This window comes from Pongo pygmaeus, chromosome 10, assembly GCF_028885625.2.
Source record: "Pongo pygmaeus isolate AG05252 chromosome 10, NHGRI_mPonPyg2-v2.0_pri, whole genome shotgun sequence".
Classification (NCBI taxonomy): Eukaryota; Metazoa; Chordata; class Mammalia; order Primates; family Hominidae; genus Pongo; species Pongo pygmaeus.
In genome coordinates, this window is record NC_072383.2 from 49,000,802 (window position 1) to 49,027,053 (window position 26,252).

The 26,252-nt window shown below is 49.6% G+C and overlaps 1 protein-coding gene across 2 annotated transcripts in view; it reads right to left on the bottom strand.

The window, feature by feature from the left end:
- The window catches only part of GALNT6 (polypeptide N-acetylgalactosaminyltransferase 6), a 38,497-nt gene extending 12,468 nt beyond the window's left edge, over window positions 1-26,029 (bottom strand). The window contains exons 1-8 of one of the 2 annotated variants that reach the window (XM_063672743.1): window positions 25,824-26,029; window positions 25,592-25,679; window positions 19,601-19,722; window positions 18,584-18,650; window positions 15,434-16,027; window positions 13,342-13,514; window positions 1,522-1,671; window positions 225-459 (exon numbers count right to left, since the gene is read on the bottom strand). In XM_063672743.1, the coding sequence (XP_063528813.1) occupies window positions 225-459; window positions 1,522-1,671; window positions 13,342-13,514; window positions 15,434-15,924 (1,049 nt within the window). In that variant the 5' untranslated portion in view covers window positions 15,925-16,027; window positions 18,584-18,650; window positions 19,601-19,722; window positions 25,592-25,679; window positions 25,824-26,029. Of the gene's footprint in view, window positions 1-224; window positions 460-1,521; window positions 1,672-13,341; window positions 13,515-15,433; window positions 16,028-17,257; window positions 17,317-18,583; window positions 18,651-19,600; window positions 19,723-25,591; window positions 25,680-25,823 lie in introns of those variants that run through there. The other variant, XM_054444132.2, reaches the window with a different exon arrangement.
- Window positions 26,030-26,252: the final 223 nt, after the last annotated feature.

Sequence of the window (26,252 nt, forward strand, 5' to 3'; positions counted from 1 at the left end):
GTCCTTGCTCCACTGTTGCTAGCTGCATGATCTTAGGTCAGTGTTTATCACTATGAGCCTTAGTATTCTTAGTATTGTACCTGCTTCATAGGGAGTGAGGATTAAACACAATATGTCAAGTGCTTGATAGAGCACCTAACAAATGTTGATGTGAGATGGCACAGGTTCCTGGAACTGGGTAGGACTGGGGCCAGGTTGGGGGCTCACCAGGCTGCGGTCCTTACTTGATGGGGTAGGTCTCATCCTTGCGCCTCTGCTTCTCATGTGGAGGAAGTGTTTCCCAGCCGAAGGTCAGACTCCAGTCAAAGTTGCCTCGGCTATGGACTCTGCCCCTCTGGACGGGCTTGGCGAACTCAAAAGTATTAAGGTCGATGGTGACGATGTCTGGGCTCACCACCACTGTCTTGTCCTCAGCGATTCGAGCCAGGAGGGGCTCCAGCCAGCCGTGGAAGCACTCACCTGCAGGCCCCAACCAGGAGGCAGCAGTCAGGGTCCTGCCCACAGCGAAGCCCAAGCTGCATCCTGGGGGGAATGCCCAGGAGGATAAGAGACCGTCCACCTACTCCTGGGTTACAAGCAGCAAGCCCCACAGCTACAGGGAGCACACAGAATTTCCTAAAACCCTTCTACCACCCCTCTACCCCCAAAGGCGGAGGCAGCTTTGGCAGGGAGAAGGGAGGTCTCAGGGGAGTAACATGGTCAACTCAGATGACCCAAAAGCACAGGGAGGCCCTGGATGGTATCTTCAGGGGTTCCAGCTGATCCATTGGCTCAGCCCTCTGGGCCCACATGTGGATTTCAGAAGAGGGTGTTCCCCCTCCCAGGGGCATCTGCTTGTCAAGCTTCAGCCCTAATTGTAGAAGAATAATCTCTTCCATTTTTCTAGCTCCTTGAGACTTTCAGCGAGCTTCTGCATGTATTACTTCATTTGGCCCTCAGAGTAATAGTTCTGTTCAGTAAGGTTAGTATCCTCATTCCTATTTTACAAATGAGGAAACTGAGGCTGTTAGTGGGGCAGGGTCAGAATGCAAACCAAGAATTCTGACTCCAAGTCTAGAGCTTCCCCTAATATATATCACCACTCCTAGGGAAAATATTTCATCCTCCACAACAGTAGGGAGGTGTTTTGGTTTTGGGCAATAAGGAGGCCTTCCTGGCTCCATGTTGCCCTAGAAGCAAGCCCCAAACAAGCCAGTTCAGTCATAACAGGAGGCCTCTCTGAGGGGCCAAGCTCAGAGCAAGGTGCAGATGGGGAGTACAGGGAGGGATGAATGTCTGGGGCCCCAGAGCACACTTCCAGTGATTTTGGGGTCACCAGTTGTTTTAGGAATGTTTGTCTTCTTGATGAGACATCCTTGGGATTGGGGTGAGAAAGGGGTAGAGGCAGCTGGAGTGGGTCCCAAGCCTCCTTCACTCCCGGAACAGAGAACAGGAAGGGGCCTTGGTGAGGCTGTGGCCCTGGCTCATTCTAGCAGGGAGGGGGCCTCCAGGTTACACCCAGGCCGGTGCCCTGGTACTCACAGTGGGCATCCAGGAATGTGAGCACCTCTGCCTGTGCCACACTGGCCCCCAGCAGCCGGGCGGTGATCAGCCCCTTCCGCTCCTCCTGCCGCACCACCCTCACCACCTGCAGCTGCTTCACGTACTGCTCCAGCTTCTCCTTTAGGTGCTCTGGAAGGGACAGTGTCATTGTGGCCAGTCCACCACTTTGCTGTATACCCAATCCCCTGTGGGCACCAAGCTAGGGGCTTTCAGGCCTCTAGCAGACCTGAATTTTAAACCCCCAACACCTGCTGCACTGAGCCATTCCACAGAAGCTGGAGCTGGGGAAGGAGGTTAACAGGGAAGATGGGGAGAGGAAGAAAGAAGCCCTGTCTGTGGTCAAACCTGCCTCACCAGGGCTCTGGCTTTGTGGTGCTAGATCCTATGCCTGTTCACCTGGGCACCCTCTCTAATGTCAGGGACGGCACCTCAGAGTTGTGTTTCTGTGGTCACATATCAAGTACAAACTTTTTGTTGTTGTTGTGGAGATGGAGTCTCACTCTGTCACCCAGGCTGGAGTGCAATGGTGTGATCTTGGCTCACTGTAACCTCCACCTCCTGGGCTCAAGTGATTCTCCTGCCTCAGCCTCCTGAGTAGTTAGGACTACAGGTGCGTGCAACCACGCCTGGCTAATTTTTACATTTTTAGTAGAGATAGCATTTCACCATATTGGCCAGGCTGGTCTCATACTCCTGGCCTCAAGTGATTCACCTGCCTTGGCCTCCCAAAGTTCTGGGATTACAGGCATGAGCCACCACGCCCAGCCCAAGTACAAAATTCTGACAGAGGCTCTCAGATGCCTCCCTCAGTTTCTCCACCCTCTCAGCCACCATCTTCCAGAGCTGCGATTCCACAGCTCCACTGCACAGTTGTCTAGACACTGCACAGTGTCTAGGATTCCCTGTCTCCCAGGCTCTTCACAGTAATGATGATGGGTGGGCATACACAAATGGTGACTCCTTGCTTGCTGGATCAGCAGCAGGACATCTGACTCTAATCCCCTTTGTAACCTCCTCTGCAGATAGAATTCTTTAAGGTGAAAACATGTCCAGCAGCTTTTTAATTATATTAAGAAAATACTTGCACCAAGCACCTACCATGGACCAGGCACAGTGGCGAGCCCAGCTGGCTTGACCATTTGTCCTAAGGAACAAACCACCCAGAAGCAAGGTTGACCAGGAAACAGGCAATTCCAGGGCAGGTGATCTGTGATCTAACAGAGGTAGTGCTGGGGTGTGGGTCCCAAAGAAGGGCCAAATCTCCTGGATTTGAGGAGTGGGGAAAGTTTTTGAAGGGAAGATGTCTCTACTGAGACCTCCAGCTCCTTTCAAAGAAGAGTTTTAGTTCATGGCCCTGTAATTTAGTCTGAAATCCTCAGAGCATTAACAATAGCTCTATTCTGGCTGGACATGGTGGCTCACTCCTGTAATCCCAGCACTTTGGGAGGCCAAGGCAGACGGATCACTTGAGCCAAGGAATTTGAGACCAGCCTGGCCAACATGGCGAGACCCTGCCACTATTAAAAATACAAAAATTAGGCCGGGCGCGCTGGCTCATGGCTGTAATCCCAGCACTTTGGGAGGCCGAGGCAGCTGGATCACCTGAGGTTGGGAGTTCGAGACCAGCCTGACCAACATGGAGAAACCCTGTCTCTACTGAAAATACAAAATTAGCTGGGCACGCATGCCTGTAATCCCAGCTACTCGGGAGGCTGAGGCAGGTGAATCGTTTGAACCTGGGAGGCAGAGGTTGCAGTGAGCCGAGATCGTGCCATTGTACTCCAGCCTGGGCAACAAGAGTGAAACTCCATCTCAAAAAAAAACAAAAACAAACAAACAAACAAAAATTAGCCAGGTGTGGTGGCGCACACCTGTAAACCCAGCTACTTGGGAGGCTGAGGCAGGAGAACTGCTTGAACCCAGGAGGCAGAGGTTGCAGTGAGCTGAGATCATGCCACTGCACTCCAACCTGAGTGACAGAGCAAGACTTGTCTCAAAACAAAAAACAAACCAAGAATAGCTCTATTCTGAAGCAGTACATCTTGAAACATACCGAATTCCAAACCTTACTGTTTTACTAACTGCCATTTTGGTTTATCTCTGCCATGGTTCTGTTCTGTGCAGAATGGAGTTGCCTGCAGTTTCAGATGTGGGGGACAGATGTGACAATTGTGTGTCCTTTTCCTTTTGGACTGTGGGATAAGCCCAGAGCTTGGGCCTTGCTCTGAATGCAGCATTCTACAAATGGCAGGTCCTGAAATTAAGCAGCTTAGGGGGTTGCATGCAATTGATCTCCCACAAATGCATGCACACACGCACACAATAACCCAGCACTGAGCTGGAGTGTGTGCCGGTGTGGGTGAGGTAGGTGTCTTCATGGTGACTTCTTTATTTAATCTTCTCTATGATAGTTAACAACTCTATGAAACAGGGAGTATTGTCCCTAGTGTTAATAGATGGGAAAAGTAAGACTCAAAGTGACTAGCCCAGGGTGGCAGAAGCACAAAGGGCAGCAGCAGGATCCTAGCCGGTCTGCATGTGAGGATTCCTCACCTTCTCCCTCCAGGGGAAGTGAGGCCACGGATTTTTTTTTTAATTTTTTAATTCTGGAGCAGATTAAGATCAGAAGGCCAAGGACTTAATGCATCCGAGTTTCAAGGTGGTCTCTTGACCACCAGTGAGGCCACGGACTTTTTTTTTTTTAATTTTTTTATTCTGGAGCAGATTAAGATGAGAAGGCCAAGGACTTAATACACCCGAGTTTCAAGGTGGTCTCTGCTTCCTCTCACAGTCACCCAAGGCCTTGCCATTTCCCTGTGTGTGAGATCCCGGGAGGGAAAGGGAGAGAAAGGGGTTTGTTGAAGCTGTTCTTTAGTCACTGTCCTGGAGAGTGGCGCCTAGGAGAAGGAAAGTCTCTACAATTTGGAATTTCAGCTTTTTCCTTCTTTTTTTTTCCATGTTTTTTTTTTCTTCTTTTTTTTGGAGACAGAGTCTTACTCTGTCGCCCAGGCTGGAGTGAAGTGGTGCAATCTCGACTCACCGCAACCTTCACCTCCTGGGTTCAAGCAATTATCCTGCTTCAGCCTCCCAAGTAGCTGAGATTATTGGCATCCGCCACCATGCCCCGCTAATTTTTTGTATTTTGTGAAGATGGGGCTTCACCATGTTGGCCAGGCTGGTCTCGAATTCCTGACCTCAAGTGATCTGCCTGCCTCGGCCTCCCAAAGAGTTGGAATTACAGGCGTGAGCCACCACGCCCCGCCCACTTTTTCCTTCTTCGATCCTACTGGACAGACAGGTGATTATGACATGATGCTCGTTTATGAATGGATTCTTCAGGCAGTCATCTGAGGAGGGGGCTGTATCTTTCTTAACTCCAGGAATGAGGCCTCTTATCTCTGGGGGCCAGGACCTCAGGAATCAAAATTAGCCTCATGCAGCAGCCTCAGCCCAGCACTCACTCCACGAATGTCTATCAATGTGCTGCCAGGCGCCAGATGCTGTTCTGGGCAGGGAGGGGCCTGGTCTGGGTCCTGCCCTTTGAGACTCATAGTGCACCTGCAGCCCCGGGAGCTGGCCCTGACAGGAAGGAGGGAGGAAGTCCAGGCTCCTCAGCATGGCTGCTGTGTTTCCCCGAGAGCTTGCCCAGCTCTGCGCACAGGAAGTTCATGGTAGTGGAGATAACTCAGGGACAAAACATCATAGGAAGTGGGTTTTGTGGTGAGAGACAGTGAAGCACTGAGCTGTGAACCCCCACGGGGGGCCCCGAGCACTACAAAGCCCTTCTCCCACGCCTTCCTTCCAGTCTGGCGAGGCCAGGGATTCTCAGCCCGAGAGGCTCCCAGTCTCTGGCCTCAAGCCCTTCTGGGGAGACAACTCCCCTGAGCAATGCCCCTCGTGATACTCCACCTGTCCCACCCCCAGACCTACTGGACAGACCCAGAACTGAGGAGACTGGAGCTGAGCATAGCTGTACCGGTGAGCCCAGCCACACACTCATGTCCCCGCAGTGACAGCCTTCCAACTTAGGTTCAACATCCCACCACCCCAACCAGCTTCACTCCTCACAACTCAAGTCCACAAGACCCCTGGGATGCCAACACAGACACCGCACTCAGTTCCATGATCTGAAATATCATGCAGATGGCTCCCAGGGATTCCTTCCTGACCTTGCCATCTTCACTTGGATGTGGAACAAAATGGAAAATTCAACATATGCCCAAAACGGGCTCTGAATTTCCCCTGCAGATCTGCCCCCCAGTCTCCCTCGTGTCAGTACACAGTGCCAGCATCCCTCCAGCTGCTCTAACCTGGGAGTCATGCTACATTCCCCCCTGCTGTCCCCTTCCACAATCAGCACATCTGCAGGTCCTGCCAGCTCTCTCTCTCATCCCCACAGTCACTCCAGCAATCATGTCTGAACTGCTTTTCTATCTTCTATACCACTCTCCTCAATCTATTCTTGACACAGCAGCTACTGTGAGAAGTAAAATTCTCTCTAAAAATCATAAATCAGACCATGTCACTACAGTGGCTTCAAATTGTACTTAAAAACAAATCCATGGTGTTTTCGTATGGAAAGGTATGACGGTTCCTTAAAAAAAAACTAAAGAGAGAATTACCATATGATCCAGCAATTCCACTTTTGGGCATATACCCTGAAGAGCTGAAAGCAGAGACTTGGATATTTGCACACCAATGTTCACAGCAGCATTAGTCACGATAGCCAAAGGCAGAAACAGCCTCAGTGTCCATCAGCGAATGAACGGACAAACAAAATGTGGTGTATACATACAATAGAATATTATTTAGCCTTAAAAAGTAAATTCTGGGCCGGGCTTGGTGGCTCACGCCTGTAATCTCAGCACTTTGGGAGGCCAAGGTGGGTGGATCACCTGAGGTCGGGAGTTAGAGACCAGCCTGACCAACATGGAGAAACCCCGTCTCTATTAAAAATTCAAAATTAGCCAGCACGTGCCTGTAAGAGGCTGAGGCAGGAGAATCACTTGAACCCAGGAGGTGGAGGATGTGGTGAGCCAAGATTGCGCCATTGCACTCCAGCCTGGGCAACAAGAACGAACTCCGTCTCAAAATAAATAAATAAATAAAGTAAATTCTGAAAGATGTTACAACATGGATGAATCTTGAAGGCATTATGCTTAGTGAAATACGCCAGTCACAAAAGGACAAATACTGTATGATTCCACTTATGATAATCAAATTCACCGAGACAGAAAGTAGAAGAGGGGTTGCGGGGAGGACAGCGTGGAGAATTCATGTTTAATAGGTACAGAATTTCAGTTTGGGATGACAAAAAATAAGTTCTTGGCTGGGTGTGGTGACTCACACATGTAATCCTAGCACTTTGTGAGGCTGGGAGTTCGAGACCAGCCTGGTAAACATGGTGAGACCCCCATCTCATTAAAAAAGGAAAAAAAAAGTTCCGGAGATGGGTAGTAGTGATGGTTGCACAATAATGTGAATGCATTTAAAATCAATAAACTGTGGACTTAAACAGTGAAGATGATACGTTTTATGTCATGTGCCTTTTACTACATACACACATGAAAAATCCAAACACTGCCGGTGGCTTACAGAGGTCTCACAATTTGGTCCCGCTAGCCTTTTAAAAAATTATTATTATTATTTGAGATGGAGTTTCGCTCTTGTTGCCCAGGCTGGAGTGCAATGGTGTGATCTCAGCTCACTGCAACCTCCTTCTCCTGGGTTCAAGCGATTCTCCTGCCTCAGACTCCTGAGTAGCTGGGATTACAGGTGCCCGCCACCATGCCTGGCTAATTTTTGTATTTTTAGTAGAGACGGGGTTTCTCCATGTTGGCCAGACTGGTCTTGAACTCCTGACATCCTGTGATCCAACTGCCTCGCTTCCCAAAGTGCTGGGATTATAGGTGTGAGCCATGGGCCTGGCTCCTTACACCCACTCCACCAGCACTCTTTCAGCTCCCTGGCTTACTTTGTTTAAGCCACACTGTCTTCTTTCTGCCTCATTAACAAGTCAAGCCTCTGGCCTCTGTGTTGGCTGCTCCCTTTGCAGAGAGTACTAACAGTAGTCTTTCCTGGCTACTTGGGTGAAAAGAGCTCCCTAATTACTCACTCACTAACCCATTGCCCTGCATTCTTCTTTTTTTCCCCTCTAATTTAGTTAAGCTGGTGGAGTGTGCCAGACAGGGAGGGAACCCTGGCTGCTGACCTAGCCACTCAGGAATGAGGTCTGTGCCCTGGTTCTGACTCAGAGCTGGGGAAGAAAAAGCTCCCCAGCTCAGCACGGGGTCTCCTCCCCAATAGTATCAAATGCCCTTAGACTCACCCTCATAGGGCTGCTGCTGGGTACCTGGAGTGGAGGTCAGAGAGCAGGGACATTGTATTTCGGCAGAGACACAGTCCTGTTTGTGTGTGTGTGTAATGAGAGCTGGTTAATCTGATCAAACAGTCAAACGTGTAGGAAATTTTATCCCACTGTGGATGACAGAGATTTCTGACCATGGATCTGAGGTTTTTTTCCTCCTTTCCTCACTGAACTGAATGTTGCTTAAAGTATCTCTACCGTCTGAAAGCCCTCTGGGTAGGGTTGTTTATCATAGGGTCCACAAATTCCCTGGAATTAGATGCAAAAATGTGGGTTTTGCATATTATTGTGGGCAGTGGTGCACTATTCTAGTGATTTTAACAGATTCTGAAAGGATGCCAGGACCCAGAAAAATAAGAATGACTAGCTTAGGTTTTTCAGGCAGGTGATTGTTTTGTTTTTGTTTTTGAGACAGGGTGTTGCTCTATCACCCATGCTGAGTACAGTGGCATGATCAGGGCTCACTGCAGCCTTGGCCTCCTGAGTTCAGGTGACCCTCCCACCTCAGCCTCTCGAGTAGCTGGGACTACAGGCACATACCACCATGCCCAGCTAATTTTTTATTTTTTTGTAGAGACAGAGTCTTACTATGTTGCCCAGGATGGTCTTGAACTCCTGGGCTCCAGTGACTTTCCCACCTCAGCCTCCCAAAGTGCTGGGATTACAGGTGTGAGCCAGTGCGTCCTGACCATGCAGATGATTTAGAGATGCTGGAATTGGCCTTAGGAGAGAATTGGTCTTAGAAGAGAGTCCAGGGTACCAAGTCCAGGACAGCCAGAGAGAAGGTGAACGTGTGTATGGTGGCCTGCCAGGGGCAGGCGCTCTGGAGGGGATACTGGGGCTACTGCCAACTCTGCCCTACTGAACACAGGCTATTCTGCCTGTTAGATGCTGCCTGTGCCAGCCTGGCATTATGTTACTTGTCTAGCTAGTCAGAGGAGTTTCCTACCTGGGCACTTGCAGCTCACGGAGTCACAAAATTTAGGGTGAAAAGTTAACAGTTTAGAACCCCCATGTCCAAGGCTACGGGAGCCCACCTCTTGCATTAGCGTGACCTGGATGTGAGACATGAAGTCAAAGGAGATCACTTTGGAACTTTAAGGCTTAATGAATGCCCTATTGGATTTTCGACTTGCATGGGGCCTGTTAGCCCCATTTAGCCCCTTCGTTTTGGCTAATTTCTCCCATTTCAAATGGGTATATTTACGCAATGCCTGTACCTCCATTGTATCTAGGAAGTGACTTAACTTGCTTTTGATTTTACAGGCTCATAGGGGAAGGGACTTGCCTTGTCTCAGATGGGAGTTTGGACTTGGACTTTTGGGTTAATGCTGGAATGAGCTAAGACTTTGGGGGGACTGTTGGAAAGGCATGACTGTGTTTTGAAATGTGAGGACATGAGATTTGGGAGGGGTTAGTGGTGAAATGATATGGTTTGGCTGTTTCCTCACCCAAATCTCATCTTGAATTGTAGGTCCCATAATCCCCATATGTGGTGGAAGGGACCCAGTGGGAGATAATTGAATCATCGGGCAGTTTCTACCATGCTATCCTTGTGATAGTAAGTTCTCACGAGATCTGATGGTTTTATGAGGGGCTTCCCCTTTTGCTCAGCTCTCATTCTTCTCTCTCCTGACACCTCATGAAGAAGGACATGTTTGCTTCCCCTTCTGCCATGATTATAGGTTTCCTGAGGTCTCCCCAGCCCTGCAGAACTGTGAGTTAATTAAACCTCTTTCCTTTATAAATTACCCAGTCTTGGGTATATCCTTATAGCAGTGTGAGAATGGACTAATACACTCCAGTACAAGGGATTCAGGTGAAAGAGCTTCCGAAGGATGGGTAGCATAGGGTTAGGAGGAGAAAGATAATGAAAGAACCCAGTTTGAGAGGAAGGACCGCTAAAATGCTTGCTTCCATTCCATACAACCTTTCCATTGCTACAAAGATTCCCTAGAGATCACTGCCAAGCTCCTCCCATCTCTGCCAAACTCTTCACCCTTCCCTTTCCAGAAGCCTAATCTATACATTCCTTGTCCACCAGACCCTGTCACTGCATCCCTGATACTTGCTTGCCTTGATTTATTTATTATTTTTTTTTTAGAGACTGGGTCTCACTCTGTTACCTAGGCTGGAGTACAGTGGTGCAGTCAAGGCTCACTGCAGTCTGAGACTGCTGGGCTCAAGAATCCTTCCACCTCAGCCCTCCAAGTAGCTGGAACCACAGGCACATGCCACCGTGCCCAGCTAACTTTTCTATTTTTTATAGAGATGGGGTCTTGCTACATTGCCCAGGCTGGTCTTGAACTCCTGGCCTCAAGCAATCCTCCTGCCACGACCTCCCAAAGTTCTGGGATTACAGGCATGAGCTACTGTGCTTGGCCTATTTTACTTTACTTGTATCTTTTTTAGAGACAAGGTCTCACTCTGTCATCCATGCTGGAGTGCAATGGTGCAATCACAGCTCACTGCAGCCTCAACTTCCTGGGCTCAAGTGATCCTCCCACCTCAGCCTCCCAAGTAGCTGGGACCACAGGCAAATACCACCGTGCCTGCTAATTTTTTATTTTTGTAGAGATGGGATTTTGTTATGTTGCCCAGGCTGGTCTGGCCTTGCTTTATAAGTGCTGCCAAGTATCTGTCTTCCCTGGGAAGATGTGAGCTTCCTGAAGAAATGAACTCAACAGGGCTCACACTCAGCCCTTCCTTCCACAGCCCTAGTCCGCTTTTCAGCATCACCCCTAACCTAGAGGAAGGAGGGAGGCTGGGGGAGGACAAGGACAGGAAGCAGCTCTACTGGAGTAGCCCCAGCACTTACACTGGGAAGTGTGGAGTCAGTTCCTGCCCTCACTATTGGGAGTTTGAGCACAGGAGGTCAACCTGGGAGAGCCCCAGACACCACATGCCTCCTGCGAGGAGGGCTAAGCTTGTGGACACTCTCAGCCTAAAGGTGCCTCAGTCCCACAGCCTTTCCTAGTTCTGGCCCCATCATCTCCTACTCTCAAGTGAGTGTAAGAACTTCCTCTCCAGACTGTGAGTCCTCTGCCTCTCTTCCTGCCGATTATCCTCCTCCAAAGCTGCCATCCTTCTGAAATGAGGTCACAATCCAGATGAAACACTTTCAATGACTCCTTCTTACTTTCTAATAAATGCTTTTAGCATGACATGAATGTCAATTCAACATTTTTTTTTTTGAGACGGGGTCGTGCTCTGTCTCAGCCTCCCGAGTAGCTGGGACTACAGGCACATGCCACCATGCCAGGCTAATTTTTGTAAATTTTATAGAAACAAGGCCTTGACATGTTGCCCAGGCTGTCTTGAACTCCTGGGCTTAAGTGATCCACCTGCCTCGGCCTCCCTAAGTGCTGGGATTACAGGGGTGAGCCACTGTCCCTGGCCAATTTAACATCTTTTGAGTCTCATTTCCTAAACAAATCTAAGCTTCAGCCACACCAGATCTCTTTAACAAACACATTCATGTCTTTAGGACTGTGCTTATGCCATTCTCTTGTGGGAATGCCCTTCATCCACTCTTCTCTCTTAGACACTCATCTTTTAAGGCCCAGCTTCAAACAGGCCTCCACAGCAGACCAGCCCTAGCCACGCCAGGCAGAAATGGCACCTCCTGGCTACATACTCCATGGTGCATTGTTCCCGTACCATGAATAAAATGGAATGCATGCTTGTGACACTCTTACTTGATGCCAGCCACTCTGTGGCACATGAATCTCATTTATGACCTGTCTCATATCCCTCACCCACCACGTAAGGGACTCAACTGCTCTTTTTTTTTGAGACGGAGTCTCGCTCTGTAGCCCAGGCTGGAGTGCAGTAACACAATCTCGGCTCACTGCAACCTCCGCCTCCTGGGTTCAAGCGATTCTCCTGCCTCAGCCTCCTGAGTAGTTGGGACTGCAGGCATACGCTGCCATGCCTGGCTAATTTTTGTATTTTTAGTAGACACGGGGTTTCACCATATTGGCCAGGCTGTCTCGAACTCCTGACCTTAAGCAATCTGCCCGCCTTGGCCTCCCGGAGTGCTAGGATTACACGCATGAGCCACCACGCCGAGCCCTTTTATTTGTTTTGTTTTTTGAGATGGAGTCTCACTCTGTCTCTCAGGTGGAAAAGCAGTGGTGCCATCTTGGCTCATTGCAGCCTACGCCTCCTGGGTTCAGGTGATTCTCGTGCCTCAGCCTCCCAAGTAGCTGGGACTATAAGCGCACACCACCACACCCGGCTAATTATTTTTTGTATTTTGGGTAGAGATGGGGTTTCACCGTGTTGGCCAGGCTGGTCTCAAACTCCTGACCTCAAGTGATCTGTCCGCTTCAGTCTCCCAAAGTGCTGAAATTACAGGCTTGAGCCACTGTGCCCAGTCTGCCCCCATTTTTTGAAGAGGAAACAGGTTCAGGGAGGCCAAATGCTTGTCCAAGGTCACTGAGCTAGGAAGGGTTAGAGCTGGGATTTGAATTCCTGGGTGTTGGACTCGGCAGTCCATGCCCTTTCACACCTGTTACAGGTGTATCACTGCCACAGCACTGTGGCTAGTGTTGTAAGAGACTTCTGGCCGGGCACGGTGGCTCATGCCTGTAATCCCGCACTTTGGGAGGCTGAGGCAGGCAGATTACCTGAGTTCGGGAGTTCAAGACCAACCTGACCAACATGGAGAAACCCTATCTCTATTAAAAATACAAAATTAGCTGGGTGTGGTGGCGCATGCCTGTAATCCCAGCTACTCGGGAGGCTGAGGCAGGAGAATCGCTTGAACCCGGGAGGCAGAGGTTGTGGTGAGCTGAGATCGCACCATTGTACTCCAGCCTGGGCAACAAGAGCGAAACTCCATCTCAAAAAAAAAAAAAAAAAAAAGAGGCTTCTGACCTATGGGAGTTTTTAGTATTTTCAGGGCAGGGTCTGTCTCCTTTGTCATGGCATCCCCTCTGCCTGGGTCAGAGCCAGGCACACAGTACTCAGTAGATGTTTGTGGAATTGAAGGCTGGAAGTTTGGTGAGCAACCCCACTTACCTATCAACAGCTATGGCAAAAAGGGCTGGCTGGGGAGTCTTTAAGAGCAGAAGAGTGGCCCAGTGGGTAGGAAACAGAGGTGAAGGCCTGTCCCTACCCTCTGCCCTGGCTCTCCCAGCATTTCTGAGTTAGGGTTGGCCTTGGCAGCATTCAGGGAGTCTTGAAGCCAGAGCTGAAAAGCTCTTGGAGCTCTTTGGCTGAGGTGTGAAGGAAGCATGGTCTACCTGCCCCTACCTGACTTCTTCCTGCCCCTACCTGACTTCTTCCTGCCCCTGGCCTTTAAGATGAGCTGTGATGCCAGGCAACAGGCTCTGAGGTGGTGCCTGCTCCCTTGAAAGGACCTGCCCTCCTCCTTTGAGTGCCCAGGGGAGACCCCGGCCCCCTCCTCTGGGCCCCTCCAGCCTCACCCTCCGTGCTGGCATCATCCACCAGTATGATCTCCTTGAGCAAGATGGCAGGGGTGGTGTGTAGGACGCTGTACACTGTTCGCAGCAGCGTGGACCAGGCCTCGTTGTGGAACACAATGATGACGCTGGTGGTGGCCAGTGGGGGGCAGCGCCGGAACTTCTGGTCCACACACCTGGAAGTATGAAAGTACGAACAAAGTTCTCCTGGTCCTTGGGAGTGCCAGGTGTGGGAAGGGCCCCGTCCAGAGACTCCCCCAGACCATCCTGCACTCCTCTGAACCACAGCCTACATTCTCTGTATCAGGTGGGAACAGCTGTTTCCTGTTCCTGTCTCCCCGGGTATCTGCCACCCACCCTGAGCCTCTGCACAGGTTCTAGCCAAACCACTCCAAAATCCATCCCCACAGAGCTGGCTCAGTGCCCCAGCTGTGATGCTGAGGCTCCTCCACCCCCTTCCTTCATCTGCTATCTGCTCTCAGGCTAGGAGTTCCCAGGGCTGGCTCTCTTCCTCCGTAATATGTGAACTGCATAAAATGTAATCCAATCCAGAGGTCCCAGAGGGGTAGGTAATGAAGGCCAAATTTGACATCTGAGAATAGTGACTATGATTTCCATACTCAATGAGAAGAAAAGGCTCTTCCCTTTACAGCGTACAGTTCCTCTCTAATCCATTTTCTCATTAACTCCCTGTGATCTGACACCACTATCACAAACAGTCAATTTCCTGCGACCTTTCTTCCATCTTTATCCACTCCAGCCACTCTGTGGCACTTGGCCACGCGGCTACCTTCTTGACACTCCATCTCAGGGTGGGGGTGGCAATGTGTGAATCCTGGATCTCAAGAAATCATGTGACCTCACACCCTTCCTTGACCTCCTCTGCTGGTCAGAGGATTTCTTGGGGACCCTCCAGAAAGATTCCCCGGCTTCCTCCACTGGCTGCTGTCACACCCAGTGCTTTTCTCGCTCTCTTTTTTTTGAGACAGAGTCTTGCTCTGTCACTCAGGCTGGAGTGCAGTGGTATGATCTTAGCTCCCTGCAACCTCCACCTCCCAGGTTCAAGCGATTCTTGTCCTTCAGCCTCCAGAGTAACTGGGATTACAGGCACCCACTACCATGCCAGGCTGATTTTTTTGTATTTTTAATAGAGACAGGCTTTCACCATGCTGGCCAGGCTGGTCTTGAACTCCTGGCCTCAAGTGATCCACCCACCTCAGCCTCCCATAGTGCTGGGATTATAGGCGTGAGCCACTGTGCCTGGACCCAGTGTCCTTCTCTGCTGAGGAATTCCTGATAGTTTCAAGTGGCCCCTTGTTCTAGGGCTATCATACTTGGCTCAAGTCTCAAGAACCTCAGGTTCACAGCCCTAAAGACTCATGAAATCTGGGGATGAGGGCTGCCATTTGAGAAAAGGCCAAATAGGGTATAACACTTGACCTGGAAAAGACAAAGGCTAAGTGGGGAAGACACACTGTCTTTAACTTGAGGATCATGGGAATGCAGCCATAGGGGCATTAGAGGGAGGGGGCTGCCACTCAAAGATCTAAGTGATATCTCATTGTGCAAGATTGTGCTATAAAAAACTTCAAATAAAGGTTGGAATCAATTTGCGGCCTTGTGGGCCTTCACTGGAGGAAACCAGGTGTGAGGATATTCCTAACCACCAGGGCTGCTGTTAAGAAATGCCCCCTCTCCAAACAGCTCAGCATTAGAGTCCCACAGTCTCTGGGGCAGGCCTCAGTAGGAGAGAAAGCTACTGAAACCACAGCTTGGTATCAGTCTCCCCAGTCACCCCGTGCCAGGTCCTGGTGCCAAGCTGAGTTCCTTCTTCTGCATCATCCCACTTTCATAATTGCATTTCACTCTCACAGGTCTCCCTGGGCCTCTGGCCTGACCATAATACCCTTGAATCACAACCCCTGGGATCAGCACAGTTGTTCTGGGAAAGAAGTAAGGCACAGAGGAGATCCTTGCCCATATTATAAAATTCCCTTCAACTCTTTCTCTGGCCCTTGATCTATGGCCCTGGCCATACTGGCCATGCCTTTAGCAAAACCCTGGTCTCCCCAGAAGGACTCTGGGTGCTACTTACTCAGGTGGTCGGGTGTCTGGCCCCAGGGACCTCTGCAGGGAGATCCGGTCGCTGGCAAAGGCATTGAAGCAGTGCTTCTTATAGCCTTCTTCCTTTTCCTGGGTCTCCAGGGGGGTCCACTTGCTCTTCTGAAATGCTTTTCCATCTGCCCCAGGGGCATTAGGGTCCTGTGGTGGCCGTTCCCAGAAGGGCTTCAGTTCAGCTGGGGTATAGAACCCAGGGAGGCAGGACTGGTTTATGGAGAACAGAGTCTGCTGGGCTTCTGGAGCCCTAATTTGGAGCTTGGGCATTGAATCTCTAAGGTTGTTCATGGCCTCCAGCATGAGGTCCAGGACGTGATCCTTCCGGCTCACCAGGGACTTCAGCCATGGCTTCTCTGTGGCCTCCTCCCTGCTGCTCACGTCCCTATGCAGGAGGAAGAGGAAGAGCACAAAGGCGCAGCCCACCATGGCCAGGCGCAGGGGCATGTGGCGTCTGCGGAGGAGCCTCATCCTCCAGAACCAAGGGGGACCCCAGCTGCGTCAGCTCTGAGTCCTGAGCCCAACCCTGGAAATAGCTTGATACGTTGTGGTGGCCACAAGCTGGGGCCTCAGCCTGAAAAAGGAGGGGATGAGAGAGAGAAGTGAGCCAACACAGGGTAAGGAGGGAGTCGGGTGCTTGGGGTTAGAGGCCAGGCTCTGTTGCTGAGTGGTGGCATCACCTTATTGGCCACAACTTTCCCGTATCTACATTTCCTTCATCCATAAAATGAGGAGACTGGAGGCAGTGTTTCTTTCCTGCCCTAAGATCCTAATATGCATGGATCTAGAGTCACTGGAACACTGAAACACTACATGAGATTTAATCGTTAAACTCATGAGATTTAATCATTATGGCTTTGGGAAACAACTTGGTATTATCAAGAAAAATTTAAAATGAACACAGCCTGAGCCAGCAATTCCACTCCTCATTTTATATCCCAGACAAACTCTGGTACATGCAAACCAAGAGGTATGTACAAGAACATTTAAGTCAACACTGACTTAAATGGCAACAAACTGGTAAAACCTTTAAGTCCACCAGCAGAATGAATAAATAAAGTGCAAAATACCCATACCATGCAGTGCTCTACAGTGATGACCAAGAATGAACCACTTCTCCATGCAACAATGTGGATGTGTTGTTGGGTGAAAAAAGCAAGTGACAAAAGGATACGTACAGTATGATTCCACTTATAGAAAATGTAAAAACATGCTAAAATTAAACAATATCTTGTTCATGAATACAAATATGTGATAAAGCTATAAAGAAAGCTAAAGAAGACTAGCCTGGCCAACATGGTGAAACCCTGTCTCTACTAAAAATACAAAAATTAGCTGGGCGTGGTAGCACATGCCTGTTATCCCAGCTACTCGGGAGGCTGAGGCAGGAGAATCACTTGAACCCGGGAGGCAGAGGTTGCAGTAGGCTGGGATCACACCACTGCACTCCAGCCTGGGCAACAGAGCAAGACTCCATCCCCCCACGAAAAAAAGAAAGCTAAAGAAATGATATAACCAGTTTCTGAAGATGAAGAAAACAGTACAGGATTAGAGATGGGTAACAGGGGACTTCAAAGTGTTTTTTTCTCGAAGTGGATTGTGGCTGCTGGTGGACTGTAATTCTTTATACCCTACACGTATTTTATAAATATTTCTTGGCCGAGCATGGTGTAATCCCAGCACTTTGGGAGGCTGAGGTGGGAGGATCGTTTGGGCCCAGGAGTTCAAGACCAGTCTGCTCAACGTATTGAGAGCCCATCTCAATAAAAAATTTTAAAAATTAGCGAGGCATAGTGGTGCACACCTGTAGTCCTAGCTGCTTGGGAGGCTGAAGCAGGACTGCTGGAGCCCAGCAGGTTAAGGCTGCAGTGAGCTATAATCGCACCACTGCTCTTCAGCATGGGCGAGAGAGAGATTCTGCCTCTAAAAATAAATAAATAAAAGTTATCTGTAATCTACTCATATTTAATAAAAAAGAATTTAACAGAAACCTAAGATTTTATGACAAGACATTCCCGGCAGGGCTGGGCATGGGCGTTCACCAGGCTCCACCCCCAGGCATGTGGATCCATGCCCTAGAGGATGAATGCTTGCAGAACTTTCTGTGCAGAGTTCTGGACACATAAGCTCACTGGTTAAGCACTAGACATCAATGGCAAGGGACCTGGGCACAAATTCCAGTTCTTCCTCTTCTAGTAGTAGCACCTACCTCCTAGGGTTGTTATAAGAATTATGTTCCTTCCCCGCAAAATTCATGGACAAAGCTTAGCAGTCTCTGCACATGGTAAGTTCCCACAAAGTGTTAGTTTTGATCATTAGCAGCTGTGTGACCCTTGGGTGATTTACTTAATCCCTCTAAGCCTCAATTTCCTCATCTATAAAGTGGGGGCAACTAATACCTAACTGACAGGGTTGTAGGGAGGATTAAATCAGATAATGTAGGTAAAATGTTTGGCAGAGCACCTGTCATACTAAGCCCTTAATAAATGGTATCAACTATTTCTATTATTATGATAAATCCCTGCTTCACTTCCCAGCAGTTATCCTCAAGCACCTGGCCCTTGGCCAAAGCCACGTTCATTACTCCCTGCATGTTTTGCTTAAAAATAACTCTGGTTGTACTATTTAATGCTATTGTTTAAACGCACAAGCTCCTGCCTGTGGAGAGGCTTGGTGTCTGAGACCTTGGGAGTATGTGGCCATCGTGATCTCAAGTGGGGAGCTGGATTCACTCTGGACTGGGGTACAAATGTGGCTTCTTTTATAACATCAGATTCAGCAGCACCATCAAAAATCAAACAAAAGAAATCTCTGAGCATCTATTTTGTATTAACTATTGTCTAGGAGATAGGAGAGATTTGTTTATTCCACCAGTATTTACTGAATAACTGCCTCTACCAGGTACTCTGCAAGAGGCGGGGGACACAGAGAAGTGCAAGGCCAGCCCTCAAGGATCCTACAGTCAATTGGGGGCATCAGATTTTTTTACACAGAGATTACCCTGTGAGAAGCAGAATCAAAGAGGTACCCTTGAGTGCTGAAGGAGACGGCATGCAGGAAACTCAGCAAATGGGGGAGGGCAACATCTGTGAAGAAATCTCACAGGGGCAGAAACGGGCCAAGCACTAACCGGCGAGTAGGAGTCAGCGAGGCGAGGTGAGCACATTTCAGGCAGAAGGCACAGTACCTGCAATGGTCTGGAGGTGGGAGACAGAAGAGCCAGTCACAGAACTATAAGCAGTCTGGTATGGCAGGAGTAGCAGAAATTGGGCCTACAGAGGTGGCTGAAACCAAGTCCTGAGGGCCTTGTTCATCATGCTGAGGAGCATTTGCCCTTGACCCAAGGCATGGGGAGTAATAAAGCATTAAGCTGGGAGCCCAGCATTACAGGAAGAACAATATGACAGCGGTGGAGAGTATCTTGGAAAGGGACCTGCTTGGCAGCTGGATGACCCATTCGGAGTCTGACCTAGGAGAGTTAGTAGCAGTGTGGATGGAAGAGGGAGGGTGTGGTGCTAGGAAGACCGCCTTGGGTGATGGGGTGGGACAGTTTACCCTGTCTGGTACACAGAGGGACACAAAGGCTCAATTCCTTTCCCCAAGGGATTTGAAAATCTTATTGGAGAACGAGAACTGATAGCACTGACCAGGTGAAGGAAGCACCTGACCAGGGGAGATTCAGGAGCAGGAAAAGGACCTTTCACTGACTACTCCTTTGTACTTTGAACCCTGACTATATTACTTATTCAAAAATGAATAAACTTAAAGCAGAATAGCACAGACAGTAAGTGCTAAGCTGAGAGAGGTAGAGTTCCCTGTGGGCTTGAGGAAGGCTTCGGGGAGGAAATGGGGATTCAGTGTAGCAGGAGTTTCTTGTCACAGAGGTTGAGCTATGCTGGGGCTAGCACAGGGGGATTCGCTTGAGCTAGACACCTCATCAGTTCTGGAACTGTCCCAGCTAAGCCCACACAGAGGCCTGCAGAATGGGGGAGTGTTTGCCATGACAGCTTTGAACCATCCTGCAGGCTGCATCTTCCCCGCTACTTTCCATCTACCTTCCCACTCCAGCAAGAAAGAGGGAGCACAGTTAGAAACAAAGGCATGGTAAGATTGTAGTTACTAGCTGTTGCCAGTGCTCAAGACTCACCCCCTCCAGGAAGGCCTCCTGACTGATTCACTCAGAATCACCTAGGTTACTCCAACTCTTTCATCCTGGCACTGCCTCGTGGTCCCTCACAGCAGGGCCTGTTTTTGCTTCTTTTATTTTCCCTGGAGAAAGAAATATAGGGTTAAATTGAGCTCTTCCTAGGCATCTAATCTCTCAATCCCATCTGGCTGCCTGAAGCTTTCTCTCTCAAACCTACAGTTCCTCAAGGTACTAACCACATCCTGAACAGAAATGAGACACCTGGGATTAGCCTTGGTGGTGAGGCACTCATTCTCTAGTTTGTTTGCTTAGCATGAGGGCAACAGGAAGAGTCTCTTAGAAGAGACACAGAATCTAGTGCAAGCCACAGGACTTTGGGGTTAAGGATTTTTGCTCCCTGTGTAGGAGATGATTCCCAGAAGTATGGTTAGCAAGGTCCTGGAGGTCGCCCCTCCACCAGCCTTGGAGAAAGAATAGCTGCTATTCTTTGCTATTCTTTCAAGTACAAAGCTTCACGAGATCCACCCCTGGTGTCTTGTATATCTCCCTCACCTTTGGGCTCCCACACCTGGCCTGCTTTCCTGGCAAGTGTGCCTGCAGCTCCCATCCACTCATTTCCCTCTCGCTGTGGCTCAGCATTTCTTCCCAAGTCTTTTTCCTCCAGCTACCCTTGGGCCTGCAACTTCTCGGACCATCCTTGGCTTTGATCCCGAGATGATGCCAGAAATCCTCTCTGAAAAGCCTGCCCAGATTGAACAAATGGGATTTGCTTCCTTGGCCCCACCGGCCAGAATACAAACTTACCTTCTCTCACTGGTGTAAGGAACTGAGGCTTTACCCAGCCCAGCTTGTATTAAACTGCTGATTACAATCCACTGTGATATTATAAAATAAATTCAGAGTGTTGCAAATCAGCATTCAAAAATTTCTTTGAAAGACCAGTTAGGACCAGGCACAGTGGCTCACACCTGAAATCCCAGCACTTTGGGAGGCCAAGGTGGGCAGATCACTTTAGGCCAGGAGTTCAAGACCAACCTGGCCAACATGGTGAAACCCCATCTCTACTAAAAATACAAAAATTAGCCAGGCATGGTGGCAGGTGCCTGTAATCCCAACTACTCAGGAGACTGAGGCAGGAGAATTGATTGAACCTAGGAGCTGGAGGTTGCAGTGAGCAGAAATAGCACCACCGTACTGCAGCCTGGGTGACAGAGCAAGACTCTGTCTCAAAAAAAAAAAAAGACCAATTAGCAAAAAGAGACCAGTTAGTTGGGTGTGTTTTGACTAGGTCTGTCTGTGAGTCTAACACCCTCATTTTATCAACAGCGAGGCCAGAGTGGTTAGGTGACTTCTCTAGCAACACACAGCTAGTGGCTCCCAGGAGTAGAACCCGATCTCCCAACTCCTAGACCACTACTCTGTTTACCACACTCGTACCCTTGGAGGTTGAGTAGGCAATTTGGGGACCAGGCCTGTCCTCCCTGAGCCTTCCCCACTCCACCCTTTGATCCCCTTCCTGGCATTTGCCTTCCTCCCACTCAAGGATACAAATGCTTTAAAGATGCGGAAACTGGAAGTCCCAGGCAGCCTTAGCTTTTGTGAATGTCAGAGTCAGCCATCCAGAACACGCCCTAGCTGGCCAGGTGGCCTCTTTGTAACAATGTTTCTATTTATCACCTGAGCTGGTCACCTCCTTAGACGTGGCAGCAGGAAGCAAGCAGTCCTTACCACAGGGATATTTGCTCAAGTTACTCAGAGGAGGGCTCAATTACAAGTTTCTTTGGAAAGTGATAACTGTCACCACTCTTAACACTGGCACAGGTGTGTGGAGCTAGACATCATATTGGGGAGGGGGCAGGTTAATTTCACACTACTGTTGGGGGAAATGGGGCTGAGAGGCTGTTTGGCCAAATGACCGTCCTTTCTTCCTCATAAGCACTTTCTCTTCATCAAACACAGCACTCCTCTCAAGTCCTCTGTACTCATACTGTGAACAGAAGAGCAAATTATCTCCTGCAAAGCCCTCCTCCCACCCCTGACCCTTTTGATCACAGAATGTGGGAGGTTTTTATTTTTCCCCATAATTACACCTTCAAGACACTTCAGCTTTTCCCCAAGACTCAAGCTGCAATACTGTGGCTTAGTTTCCCAGGAAGATATGCTGAAAATTATTTCTGTAGCTAGTCTATCAAGTTCCCCCAACATATCAAGGTTCATTTTATGTTTGCATAATTTTTTTTTTTTTGAGACGGAGTCTCACTCTGTTGCCCATACTGGAGTGCAGTGGTGGGATCTCGGCTCACTGCAACCTCTGACTCCTGGGTTCAAGCGATTCTCATCCCTCAGCCTCCCGAGTAGCTGGGATTACAGGCACCTGCCACCACGTCCGGCTAATTTTTGTATCTTTTTAGTAGAGACAGTGTTTTGCCATGTTGGCCAGGCTAGTCTTGAACTCCTGACCTCAAGTGATCTGTCTGCCTCGGCCTCCCAAAGTACTAGGATTACAGGTGTGAGCCAATGCGCCCAGCCTGTTTGCATGATATTTTAAGCTTAAATTACCCAAACATGGATTTTCTATTGAAAAACTCAACCCAACTTTGCTCACCACTGTATACCTAGAGCAGCGTTTGGCATGTGGTAGGCACTTGGTTAATATTTGTTGACTTATTCCAAGAAAAAGTCACCAAAAATCAAAATAATATGCCACCAAACAGGAGGTTCAACAGTTCACAGGTTTTTCACTGGAGACCCTGTAGGCCCTGCCAGGTGGGGCAGGGGTGTGCAACGGTTCATCCCTAGGAGTGTAGAAGTGGAGGGAGGGTTCTAGGTGGAGATGAGGTGGGATTCTCTAATCACCTATAAGCCTTGGTGACAACCAGACTGGGCTTGAGGGGAGCAGTTGGGGGAAAGGACAGAGAAGGGACAGGGAAGTGATGAGAAGGGTGGAAGACAGGAGGGGTATTCCCGAAGGCCTCTTGGTCCAGTCTTCAAATTGGGAAGGGGGGGTTAATGGGAGAGACTAGAACTGAACTTTTCCTTTTCTCCTCATCCCCCAGTCTGCTCTTGGCTGCAGAACTTTCACCCGGGGCCACTGGCTACTCAATGTACCATCCCCTGGGCTCAGGGTCTGTGCCCAGCCTCCTCCGCTAGCCAGCCTTCCCAATTTCCCCATTGCTGCCAGAAGCATCGAAGTCCGTGAAACAAGCCAGCCCCTGACCCACTCTCAGACAGGTCCTTTTTAATCCTGTCTCAATTTCAGGTTCACCCCACACCCACTCCCAAGTCCTGCTGATTCATTCCCTGCCTCCTGGTTCCTCACCGTCCTTTCTGCTTTCAAAACCTTCATTTGAAATTGTGCCTTTATCAACCAGCATCTGGAGGATCAGCAGGAGCTGCCTGCCAGCCTCCTTTGCCTCGGGCCCGTCTCTGTCTTTCACAATCAGGACAGCCGTATTCATATTCCTTGAGCACTGTTTGACTGTGGCAGAAACACAGAGGGGCTGGCCGGGTTGCTTCCTGTTTGCTGCTCACCCTCAAGCCCAACCAGATGCTTGGCACTCACTGGCTATCTTTTCTTCCTCAAAGCCTTTCCCTTATATTCTTGCTAAGCAAGCCATATTTCTTTTCTTTCAAATTCTTACCAGAGACTCCCCTCTTTCAAGAAGGCTTCCTAGACTAAGGTGCATCTTGCTGCCTCAGTTTCTAGGTGTTATTTGTTCACAAGTTTCTCTACTACCCATGCTTTCCTTACATGGGACTTCCCCACTAAATATCATGGAGAAGGGAGAACCAACAGGCCCAGATGGTAGACCACCTAGATCCTGTTTCCTTCTCCTTCCCAATCTTTGAGTCTTGGTCCCCAAACTTCTGTCTCCAGAATGTTCTTCCTGACCAATCTACCTGGCCTTCCAATCCCTGTCACACCTCTCTGCCTTGAGATGTATGGCAATGCTATTTTGCTAGTCTGTTCTTCATTCTCTGTTACGTGCAGCGTTGAGGACTGGGTTGCTTTCTTCCTTCAAATCTCTACCTAGGCCTTAGGACCAGGTTGTTCAGGGTACAAGAGAATAAGCTGACCCCACAGGGCTGTCAGGTGCCACAAAAGTCTTCTAACAGTCCTTCTCCTCCCTGGAGTGAGCTCACCCTTGTTCACCACACAGGCCTTTTACACAGCACAATTACAGCATTGAGCTCGACACAGAGACAGGCACTGCCCTGCACTTAACCTCCTGCTTATTCAAATCCTCACTCTCGTCCCTATCGAATGAGAATGAACATTTGGGCTTTCCCAGAAAGGGGCAGAGGGCTGTGTAAAGAGCTGAGTTCACCCAAGCTATGGCATGGACACACCCAACCTGGTCTTCAGCATCACTTCCAGGGCTGGAGATGTTGGAACACATCCGTGGGAGCCAGAAAATGTTAAGAAGAATGCCGTCGCCATTTTAAATATTACTGCTTACCATATCAAATCAAGTTACAGTTATCTTCTCTGTTTTACACAGAAGGAAACTGAAGCACAGGGAGGTCAAGTAACTTGACAAAAGTCACACAGCTAGAAATGTGGCAGAGGCAGAATTTGCATTCAGGCCTATGTATCTCCAAAGCCCACTCTCTTAACTATGACATCACGTTGTCTTGCATTTGACTGGTGCTTGGAGCTTTGCCAAAACACTTCATATACACCTTCTCATTTGCTCCCCACCCAGGGAGTGTTTATGTGTTTTGGCTAAGATTATATATCGAAGTTAGTGACAGGGCTGAGTCAGCTGCCTGCCTCCATGATACCCACTGCCTCCCTGCACTGAGAGGCCCTCAGCCCTAGGGTTAGCTGCCGCTCCTGGTCCTGAGGTCTGTTCGAGGCAATGGTTGCATGGACTAAGTTCATGCTCATATTTCCTGTCCCCACTTCTTCCAGCTGAACTTGGACAAATATGTTTCTGACCTCACAGGGCACCTGACACACATCAGGGCCTCCCCTTCTCTGCCCTGAGCTCTTCCATGCTGCTATGGGTAGTAGTCAGCTGTTCCGCCCACTGTAGGACTGTGGGCAGCATTACTGAGGTGAGGTCATCTTGAGCAGCCCAGTCTCCTGCATACTTCCCTCTTTCTTTTGAGGGTCCTGTCCTGCTCTCTGCCCTGGTGCCCCTGGAAGCAGCTTTCTCTGGTTACCTCTGGGTTCCTAAAGTGCATGGCACCATTAAGGAACTGGAGCTAGGGAAATGCCTGCAATGCTACTGGCTCCGGCTAGGCAATTGGAATCAAAGCATATTTCTTTCTTTTCTTTTTTTTTCTTTTCTTTTCTTTCTTTCTTTCTTTTTTTTGAGACAGAGTTTTGCTCTTATTACCCAGGCTGGAATGTAATGGTGCCATCTCGGCTCACTGCAACCTCTGCCTCCCAGGTTCAAACAATTCTTCTGCCTCAGCCTCCCAAGTAGCTGGAATTACAGGCGCCTGCCAGCATGCCCGGCTAATTTTTTGTATTTTTTCTGGAGATGGGGTTTTGCCATGTTGGCCAGGCTGGTCTCGAACTCCTGATCTCAGGTGATCCACCAGCCTCAGCCTCCCAAAGTGCTGGGATTACAGGCATGAGCCACCACATGTGGCCGGAACCAAAGCATATTTCAAACCCCTCACCTGACCTGGTTTTCATCATCACATGAATTTCCCTGTCTCATCCTTCTTAACCTTCCCTTTGATGGGAAGGGAGACAGCTCATCTGTCTGGAGCGGAGAATAGGGCCTGTGTGGTGCACACACATCTCTGGTAGAAGGCGCAAAAGTCCTCGAGGCTCTTTGGTGTGTCCAGAACTATGAACCTCACCCAGTGCCTGTAAATTGTGTGTGTGGGCCTGGGGGCAAGCTCAGAGCACAGAATTAACACCCTTTCTGAGAGTGCTGCAATGGGTTGTCGGCTGCTAGAAGGGGTCTGTTGTAAGCTTTGCTGGCAAACTGACCACCCTCCACCCGCATACACAGAAAAGCCCCATCCTACCCTCTGCAGAGGTCTGGGTCTGCGATGATTGGCCCTGGGTGCAAGTAAAAGCTGTTTCTCCTTTTTGTCAGCCTGGGAATCTGAACAACTGAGGAAATAGGGAAGTCGGTGACAGTCACAGTCATGAACACCCAACAGATTCCATTTCCCCACAGCAGGAGGCAGATCCCTCCCCACCCCCAAAAGCCCCCAGGCTCGGGAGGGAATTCAACCAAGCAGGGCTCAGACCGACCTCCACCAGCGAGGCTTCTCCTTGCTGTCCCCTTCTGCTCAGGCGCAACGTGGCAGGGCAGGAGGAAACCTCTCTGCAAGAGTTGCCGTACCAGAGCACTTGGGGTGTCCCGATCTGGGGAGACGGGACACAGAAGGAATGCAGGGCATGGGTGGGTGAGGGGAAGACGGTGTGGAGCCCTAGCTCTGGCTTGTCCCCCTCTCACCCCTTCAAGTTCCAGAGGTCTGGGCTCCTCATTCATCTCGTAAGCGCCAAGGTGGAGGGGGGTCCTACCGAGGGAGGAGCTACAGGCCACCGCGACCAGCAGAGAGCGAAGGCAGGAGGGACCAGCCTGGCCCAGCCCCTTCATTTTACTGTCGGGGGTGGTGAGGAGGAAGAGGAAGAGGCGAAGGCTGGCGGAGGAGGAGGTGAGAGCGAGGACTCGGCAGA